Source organism: Polistes dominula, unplaced genomic scaffold, assembly GCF_049000335.1.
Source record: "Polistes dominula isolate Pdom_NZ unplaced genomic scaffold, Pdom_raw_medaka contig_77, whole genome shotgun sequence".
Lineage (NCBI taxonomy): Eukaryota > Metazoa > Arthropoda > Insecta > Hymenoptera > Vespidae > Polistes > Polistes dominula.
Genome location: NW_028301152.1, coordinates 6,128,351 through 6,137,984, shown reverse-complemented (window position 1 = coordinate 6,137,984; position 9,634 = coordinate 6,128,351). Strand labels below are relative to the sequence as shown.

The 9,634-nt window shown below is 31.6% G+C and overlaps 2 protein-coding genes across 3 annotated transcripts; one reads left to right on the top strand and one right to left on the bottom strand.

Moving 5' to 3' along the window:
• Positions 1–6: 6 nt before the first annotated feature.
• On the bottom strand, positions 7–7,687 carry garz (Sec7 domain-containing protein garz). The gene is made up of 15 exons (XM_015316849.2): positions 7,452–7,687; positions 6,934–7,132; positions 6,630–6,857; positions 6,438–6,544; positions 5,848–6,373; positions 5,369–5,760; positions 5,065–5,242; positions 4,855–4,970; positions 4,578–4,766; positions 4,175–4,510; positions 3,852–4,060; positions 3,528–3,773; positions 2,958–3,456; positions 807–2,861; positions 7–335 (listed from the first exon to the last, which is right to left on the bottom strand). The coding sequence occupies exons 1-15, from the start codon at positions 7,551–7,553 to the stop codon at positions 234–236; spliced, it is 5,484 nt and encodes a 1,827-aa protein (XP_015172335.1). The 5' UTR covers positions 7,554–7,687; the 3' UTR covers positions 7–233.
• A 318-nt stretch (positions 7,688–8,005) lies between these two features.
• Positions 8,006–9,516, top strand: LOC107064312 (uncharacterized). Of its 2 annotated transcripts, none has more exons than XM_015316861.2 (3): positions 8,006–8,307; positions 9,055–9,193; positions 9,261–9,516. In XM_015316861.2, the coding sequence occupies exons 2-3, from the start codon at positions 9,065–9,067 to the stop codon at positions 9,456–9,458; spliced, it is 327 nt and encodes a 108-aa protein (XP_015172347.1). In that variant the 5' UTR covers positions 8,006–8,307; positions 9,055–9,064; the 3' UTR covers positions 9,459–9,516. The 2 variants fall into 2 exon arrangements, with proteins under 2 accessions (XP_015172347.1, XP_015172348.1); XM_015316862.2 differs by having other exon boundaries at positions 8,008–8,307; positions 9,075–9,193.
• Positions 9,517–9,634: the final 118 nt, after the last annotated feature.

The following is a 9,634-nucleotide window of genomic DNA, read 5'->3' as shown; positions in this document are numbered from 1 at the left end:
GACAAGTAAGTAGAATTATATATATTATTATTATTATAATTTTATTATATTATATATATATGTATATGTATATATCGTCGTTACGCCAAATATAAAAGCCAAAGATGTATGGTTTCACTATTATCTAATATAATACCGTTCCGTTGCATTTAAAAATTTATCATCTGTAAACCATTATTTTACCTTTACATAAATATTTATATAATACAATATATATCACGAATGTACAGTTGTCAAGGATTTGTTACGACGAACAGACGGTCCGCCGCGGGATCCTCACTAAAATACGCTGCAGAATTAAACATCGTTGTTGCTGTAGAATCTACTGTCGTCGTCTGGAAATAAAATAGACAATTACACTCTCCATCAATAAGTACAAATATCTATTGATGTTTTCTATAAATTTCTATACACAGATCTATTATTGGATGTCTTATTGATTCTTATATAAAATTTATTATAAAAATATTCCAAAATTCTTATATAAAAATAATTTATACTATCTTGATACTTATTTTCGTATAAAGATAGCACTTTATTCGTACTAATAACTATTTTTTTTCTCTTAACGATATAATGGACGTAAGGCGCATATCAAACATTTTAAATAACACTTAAATCTAATAAAATCCCAATGAATTCGCTATTAATCTCGGTTTAGTTAGCTACTATGTTAAAAATTGTTCTAATTAAAAATGATCTAGGAGTATAACATACTTCAATATAATTAAAAAAAAAACATTAACAGAATCAATCGACACCCCGTACGTGTCATACTATTGCTACGACACAAGACATTGATTCACCTCAGATGTATCAGCACAATGTGAGGGATTCACTGTTGCCATATGTTGATACTCCATATTTTGTTTGTAAATGAAAGGCTGTGTGCAAGAATCCTCTAATGAACATTTTTGCTGTTGCAAAGAATGTGGCTGTATCCATTTTTCGTATTTTTGTGTTGTGGGATATTCATTCGTTTGATTTATCTTTGAAAGTCGGTCAATATCTTCTTCCTTTAATTCTGATTGCGGATGTAGCTGTTGTTCAGATGGTTCTACCTTATGTGGCACTATTTGACAAATATCGAATACACGTTGAGCAGCTGGTTGTACAGCAACTGGACTGGATACGCTTGGTGGCGGTTGATTAACTAAAGTAATTACTTGTAGCGTTTCCTTATTTTCAAATGCAAGTGGAGGTAAAGAAATTGGAATAGGGATTCCGCCGGTTCGTGGGACACCTTCGAATTCAGATGCAGCTGCTTTTACCTCTGATATATGAGAAATATTTTCCTTCTGCAAATGTGGAAGCTCTGTTTGAGGAGCAACGTTTTTTGAAAATGAAGGTTGTTGACCAATTAAACTAATAACTTGTGGAACTTGCTGCATTTGCGGTGGTTGTGGCGGAGGTGGTGGTTCAGGGAATAATTCTGCCTTCAACGTCGGTAAGAATCCATCGATCGCTCTCCATGTGGGAGCCCATAAATTGGAACTAGGTGCCAACACATTTGCAGAAGACATTACCAACAACATGTTTTTCAAAGATTCAGGTATTGCTTCAAACAGAAGCTCACTATTGTCTGCATGCATATAAGCACGTAATAAGTCGAGTACTGTCAACCAAAGAGGAAGAAATCCAGGAAGGGTTAATAAAGATGTTAAGTGATGAAGAAAAACCTTTGATAATAGCATGGCAGCTCTAACTCTTGTTTCTTCAACACCTATTGGATCATTGGTCGCAATAGGTCCGAGTAATTGAGCTAACAAAGGAAATAGCACCTGTTCCAAACACTGCGACCATTCAATGGCTGTTAATTGAGCCAAATCATGAGCGAGTAATGTACTTTGTAAGTATGTAATGGCTGCTGTACGGACGGGTCTACGAGCATCGCAACATAGACGCGCAATTCCTTGCAAAAGAGGTCTCCAAGCTTGAGGCCACAGAGAAACTCCCTCTGTCGTTCCACTTTCCTCGGCCCACCATTTAAAGATCTGAGCAGTTCTTGTGTGCAATGTATACATCAAATCCAAAAGGTGTATAGGACATTGTTGATAGCCAGGTATTTCTTCCAAATTGCTATGTACTCTATTACGTTTCCCAGCACATTGAAGTACAGCTTCAGCAAAAGTTCTTATACAACGAACACACATCTCAAAGTTAAACGGTGTTACGTGTGCCACATCTCGAACTAAGAAAGTTAAACTTTCACAACACTTGACTAAAGCTGCAGGATCATGAGGTTGCAGATCTCGGTCTAGAACTATTGTATCAGCGGCAACCGGAAGTGGTGCTTCTGTTCCTGTTGGCGATACAAGTACCCACTCCGGTACAGGACTAATAGGTCTAAGATCAAGGACAGATGCTCTACTATTTACTGCTTCATCTACTACAGGATTTGTCTGTTTAGGTGACAAAACGCCAGCTCCAGCACATTCCAGCAAACTAAATACAACTTTCCAATCTTCCGTATTATGAATATTTGCTGCACCCGTTTTCACTAATTCAAATAGACCATATGCGATCTGTCTTGCTAATGGTGGACAAGCGGAGGATGGTAGATAAGTCAAAGGTAGCAAAGGTGGTAAAACCGTATATGCAAATTCTTCTCCGCGTAATAATCTGATAGCCAATCTCAGCATACCCACTGTTACTCTTTCTAAAAGATATGGATGATTTTCTCTAGCACTTGTAGTAAGCAAACCATCTAGACGAGCTTGTACTATTGACCATATGCACATTACTCTATCCCGATTTTGAATAGTTACTTCTAATAATAATTCTAATAGAAAAACGGAAATATCTTCGTCGTCTGGATTAGCAGATACAAGGGCACCAATAAGTGAACGGAGGGATTCAACCTAAAAATGTATAAAACAATCATAAGAATTGTGAACAATAGTATAATTATTTCACAACAATTATGAATTAATGACATAACTTATTTGGTTATTTACCTGTAAGAATTTACTTTCTTCTATAATTTGTTTTAAATAGCAATTAGCTACAAATTCAGTAGCTCTTTTTCGTGCGGTTGCTTCCGCCATTCGAGAAGTATCTAACGCGATATATGAATAATACAAATTAGATAGTATTCCTCGGTTGTCCGTAGGTTGTTTCGGTGTTATTGATTCTCGAATCAAAGACACTTTACCAGATGGATCTATAAAATCTTCTCCTTCTGTAAGGCTCTTTGGTAATAATCTTGCCTTATACAATGCTTGCAAACAATCAATAATATTTTTCCACGATGCTCTCAACGCATCACCATGTAAATGCATGACTTTAAAAAGTGTACGTGTAGCTAATTGACATTTCCCGTTATCTCCTACATGAATAACAACTTCCTTAGAACAGCTTTTACTACCTGTTGCTAACCCTGTGAATTTGCAGAGACTGATAACGAGGGTATCTAAGTCACTACTGGTGTTATAATGCGCACTTATCGCAGCACAGCTGAAATTAAAATAAATTAAAGTTTTATCTTTTTGTTAAAATATTACAAAAAATAAGAAAGTATGACTTACCTAAGAAATGCCTGAGCTACTCTACGTTGTAAAGCTTTATTTGGTGCTTTATCATATGCACTACACAAAGCACTTATAATTGGAGCCCATGCATGCTCTGCCAATTCCTTATCAGCAATCTCATTGGAATTTCCAATTTTCAAATATAAACTTTCCGGCCCAGTACCTCTACGTAATACCATCCTCCATAAGTAATTATCCTTTACCAAGCCAGTTCGCTCTTCTGGCATTACAATTTCTTCTCCCCTGTAAATTCATTCATAAATTATAAAATTCAACATATAATTGAAAAACAATTAAAACCAATCTTTTTAAAATATTCACTTTATAGAAGAATATATCTCATCCAACAAATCTTGATCAAAAGCACCACCACCATTTAGTTCCCTTAAATTTTTCTTGAAATCCTCAGCAGTCATAGGAGTTTGTTGTTTTTTGACATTTTTATTGTGTTGATCAACATTTAACATAATTACTCCATATGCTAAAGAAAGTGCAGCGTCTGTTGAAGCAAATGGTTTGCCATTACTTTCCTACAACAATAAATAAAAGTAGTTTAATCATTAATTATCTATAATTATTATGTCTCATAACTTGCATTTAAAAATTAAAGAAATAAAAGACATTGATCATTATTGCATACGCACATGCCAATGCTCAGCGAACTTTTCAACCAAATGAAAAACAAGTGGAGCTTCACCAGGTAATCTAAAAGACTCTAAATAGAGCCTTAGACCTTGATCGATCCGAGTGTTTCTTAGATCGAAACTGTGCACAAAAGAATTAAGAATATTCTTATTCTCTTTCTTACTTAGATATTCGCCAATAATTTTTTTATCTAGTCCACGAGTTTCTTTCAAAAAGTTTGCAACTTTGTCTGGATCAGGATGTCCCAGAGTGCCTCCCAAAAGCCCATGCTCTGTAAGTTCCGCGATTCCTTTTCGAGGATTTTCATTAAACTTTTCTGTCCCTATTACTAACCACTAAAAATAAAAATTCATTATTCTATGCACTAAGTAATTTTAAGTAATATTTAAAAAAAAAACATACCCATTTATTCGTTTTTCTAGTAAGTAATTCTTCTTTCGTTGGAAGATTTTGTGAGTAATTATGCCTGGAAGATTTGCATAATTCTTTGTAACCTTTACATCTAATTTCAATGCCGGAAATAAGCATAAATATTGCATCCAAAGAAATGAATTGCATACTATGCATTTCACCCATAAGAGCAGAGGCATTCTATAAAAGAACAGTGAATAGGAAATTCAAATCTTTAATAACAATATCATAATTTCAATACTCTTATATTTTCTCTACATTAACGTACCTTAGAAAAAAATTTAATTAATTCTTCATAAAGATTTGTTGAATATAATCCACAATCATAATTTACATACAATTCTGCTGGTAATCCTGGTATTCTCCATAGTCTTACAATGGCTTCTATCATCGATAAAACAAGGAATCAATAACTGTAATGTCTAAAACACTGATATAAGGAGAAAAAAATTGGTTTAAAAATTCAATAAATATTTACCAAGTGCTAATTCACGTTGTCCGTATGATATCCCGACGGAGTCCAAACTCACTATTTCTGTTAAAGTAAGTATATAATGCTCCATTTGAAATTTCAGATGTTCTCTTTGTGATTCAAATAATAGAAAAGACAGTTGTAAGTTTGCGGCAAGAATTGACATTTTGTCAGTCCCGAGAAGCTATTATAAAACAAAAAGGCCTATTAATATTTTTTAAATATGAAATCTATCATATTGACTATGTATATTTTTATTTGATCATATTATCATTTGCATATATATAATTTTTGTAATATGTATTTTTACCAAAATAAGATTCCGACAGAGATCATCCTTCATCAATGAAAGCAAAGATGGAAAGTTAGATAAAGCATCCGCTGCAATTTCCAATGCTACTTGCAATAAGTTAAGACCCAGATGAGTCATAACTTCATTATTTTGTTTATCAAGAGGACTACATAAAGAAACTAAGAATCTAAATAACTCGCGAATACACAAAGCACCATATGGCGCTAATTGCTGAAGTGGCATAAAACGAACTCCCTGAGTATTAATATATTCTTCTATTTGTTCTGGTTCTTTTGTTTTTGATATTTTAGACGTATTAATACTACTTTCGTCCATAGATAAATCTTCAACGCTACCAACTGGTGACTGTATAGTATCAATACTTTTTTCCTCATCTATTGATCGTGTTTCTAAAAAAGAAGAAAAAACCAAAAATTTCATATATACATATAAAAATATATACATTAAAGTTTTATATAAATCAAGTATGTTTGTACCTTGACTCTCTATTACATTTTGTTTAAAAGAATTATTAGACTCTTCTTCTGATGTAACTTCCGCATGAATTATATCATCTTTCTCTACGATTTTTACTTCTACTTGCGAAATTTCATCTTTTTGTGATTCATTACCACTATCAATTTTCTCTATCTTACTGCAAACTTCTTTTTGTTTCGTATCACTCAATAAATTTTCTTGTTTCTGTTCCTCCAAAATTTCATCCTTAGCACACTCGTTTTTAACATTGTCGTTTTTATTATTACTTTCTTTGTTCTCATTTTTTTCATCTTCTATTTTATCAGATGATGTTCCATGATCTAAGGAACCTTGCATATCTACAATGTTTGCTCCTGAAGTAATAGGCGAAGTTGCTATATGCTCTGCTCTAACTTTATCAACTGAACTCAAAAGATGCGTTTCATCATCGATGTCATCTACATTTGATTTTAATCTTGGTTTTGAATGAATTTTGTTCTTTTTATGTTTAGTGCGTGTATTTTCCATACTCTTTGTTCTCATTTTCTATATAAAAAAAAAATAAAAAGAATATTGGATACCTGTCAGCTAAATCAAATTATTAACATACCTTCATACTCAATAATACTCTCGTGTCATCAGCGAACAATGGTAATCTAATGAAAAGATGCTGCACTATATCTCGTAAGCAGTGCTCTGCTGTACTTCTCAGAAGTTCTAAACATATAATATGAAATAACATTAAAATATGCTACATGTTTTATAAAAATTGTACGTTAGTGTGATTTTAATTAATGCATACCACTAAGGCGTGTTTCAAAACATATCCTAAAACAACTAAGCATTATTTCGCAAACACTTTCATCGGATAAATAATCTCCTGCTGGTGATAACATAAGTGCTTTCAAAACTTGCAATATCCTCATAAGAACAACTCCATCTCCTGATGCATCTGAACCTACGAATCTAGCATGAGTGACAGCATCAGCTATTGCTTCTACGCATGTTGCTATAGTAGAATGATCAGGATCTGAAATGATTGAATGAAATATATGAGGTCTCCAAAACTCAATATAAATTTCATATAAAAATAATGTAATACTTACTAACAAAGCCATAAGATATAAATTTGTTAATAGCAGACAACGCAAAACTGGTAATAAGTCCTGTAGTTTCTTCAGAACGTATGATTTCCAGAAATGGAGCTAAAAATACACTAGGTTCCAACTGAGACAAATCGTTTGCCTCATTCAATGCTTCCTTCAATGTTGACAAGCCTTTCATAAGAGGATCCCGATCATTACCCTTAATAATACAAATATATATATATCAATACCAAATAGTACAAATTTTATTTACAATATGAATTGTTTTCAAATATGATTTAAAACGACAAATGATTAATAATACTTAATATGTTTACTTTAATAAATTTTAAATCTGTCATTTAAAACCACCTGTCATACTAAAATTACAACCTGTTTGATTTAAAAGTGATTAAAATCCATATACTTAACGAAGAAGATAATAATAAACGATGATATACTTGAATGTGTTATTTTAATAATTGAACTTTAAAATAAATGTTTCTTTTATAGAAATAATTGACAAGGATGATTCTAACCTGATGAGAGGACCGTCGCATTGCTGCCGCCAGAAAATAAACCTCGCCCTCGACGACATGAAGGCCGCCTTCTGGGCAGGCCGTTTTTAAGATCCTACTCATCTTCACTTCTGCTATTACTTACACCATGTTTGTATTTAGGAAACCTTATAAGTAACTTAATAATTCGTAATGTCAAGTGTTGGGAGTGTAGAGCACTTCCAACACGACAATCATAGACTTCAGAATGCATGAAGATAAACTTTCTCTTCACGTCGTATTCCTTTCTGCATTACCGACCGATTTGTCGTAAAATTTAAAAAAGTTAAGCTTACCTTTAATTATTCAACATCAATATAAAAGACGAATAAATATTTAATAAATGAATATTATTAATTATTTTATTTATTCCATTAACAGAAATTAACAATCCTAAATATATTAGGTTAAAGTACAAAAAAGAAAAATATTCGTTCTTTTTAAATTGTTTATTTTTTCAAATGAAGAGAACAAAACAAATATATATTACACCAAATAAAGTTTCATTCTCATAGGACAGCTCAATTCAACGTATATGACTCTTATATTACGTACACCACGTATTTCTGCATTATTTGTCGATATGCTGTATGTAATTTAATTTCATTGGTTAGTAAAAAACAAATTCAAGAAAATTAATGATAATTAGTAATCCTCGATTATAAATATTAATGCAGCGGATTACGATATTGTGACTCATAATTGTATCGACTCATCGATATTATTGCAACTTGCTGGACTATACTGACCAGTGATTTTAGAACTCACCTGATTGATTCAATTCTTCCAAATTTGGAGACATACATACGATATCCTACAGAAACAGTACCAATAAAAGGTAAATTTATTCTTATATAATTTTAAAAAATTCATTTATTCATTACAAGACTTACATTTACACATGTAATAATGACTTAAATAATCACTGTACACTTGCTGTTTTGCTTTATTAATAGAACACCCAATATTTGAATAACAAAAGAAAATTATTCATAGTTTTCTCTACATTAAAGCTTCTTAAATGTTTTTATTCATTGATTATCGAAAAACAAAAGACTTAACAAATTTTTGTATATAGGTAGTAGTCAACTTTTTTGAAAGAAAAATAATTTAAAATAAAAAAAAATGAATATCATTGTTTTTAATTTTGTCTAAAACAAAAAAGAAAAATTATTTTTAAAATTTGAATGAATCTTGGGTGTGGTCTTGATTATAAAGATAATTTTTTTATTTACAAGGATATATTATTACTTATTAAACATCTATGATAATGCATATAAAAAAAAATGTGTAATTGATCCTTGTAATAGTATATCAGCATGTATTCTTTTATACGAAATAAAATACGTGTAAATTTTTACAAAATCACTGTAGCTTTAATTGGTACCCTGGGAAATTTACCTAGTCCACATGATTCTGATTATAATAACTATGACAATGACTGTAAGTGAAAGTAGCTTTCAGAAAAAAGAATAGTAGTAATATAAACCATAACAATCAACTCTATAATATCATCTTAAGATAAATTAAGTTTATTGATCATAACTTACAATAAACATATATTAGGATAATTTAATATTTTTAGCTTAAATTCAATGGGTTTAGGTTCCAGTACGCAAAAAATCATGCCTGCAACAAGAGAAATGGTTGATCAATTGATCGCTTCAGATCAGATCGTTATATTCTCCAAAAAACTTTGTCCATATTGTAAAATGGCAAAACAGGTATGTTTCCTTTTTTATGTATTAAAGTTGATATGTTCATATTTATATATGTATATATTTCCAATAGGTATTTGATTCGCTGAACAAAAAATATACTGCCATTGAATTGGATGAAAGAGATGACGCAGAAGAAATCCAATCGGTATTGGGAGAAATAACAGGTGCGAGAACAGTTCCTAGGGTGTTTGTTAAAGGAGAATGTCTTGGTGGAGGTACTGATGTAAAGAAACTGTATGATAGTGGAGAATTACAGAAAAAATTGTAAATTCTTGCTACAAACCATGTACCTGGCATTTTTAATTAAAGCACACTTATAATTATAATATTTTTGCCACATATTCTATTCCCTATTGCATGATAATAATAACTAAATTCTATGTATAACAGCAATTTTATCAAATACATTGATTTGTAGCAATCACAATCATTTATCCATCGATA

What these genes read in the sequence shown, in the direction of transcription:
- garz (XM_015316849.2), bottom strand. Translation starts at nt 7,553, where the DNA reads ATGAGTAGGATCTTAAAAACGGCCTGCCCAGAAGGCGGCCTTCATGTC. An exon ending in TGCGACGGTCCTCTCATCAG is followed by an intron (nt 7,133 to 7,451) that starts GTTAGAATCATC and finishes TGTATTATTAAG; the next exon opens with GGTAATGATCGGGATCCTCT. An exon ending in TCTGTCGGAATCTTATTTTG is followed by an intron (nt 5,243 to 5,368) that starts GTAAAAATACAT and finishes GTTTTATAATAG; the next exon opens with CTTCTCGGGACTGACAAAAT.
- LOC107064312 (XM_015316861.2), top strand. Translation starts at nt 9,065, where the DNA reads ATGGGTTTAGGTTCCAGTACGCAAAAAATCATGCCTGCAACAAGAGAA. An exon ending in ATTGTAAAATGGCAAAACAG is followed by an intron (nt 9,194 to 9,260) that starts GTATGTTTCCTT and finishes TATTTCCAATAG; the next exon opens with GTATTTGATTCGCTGAACAA.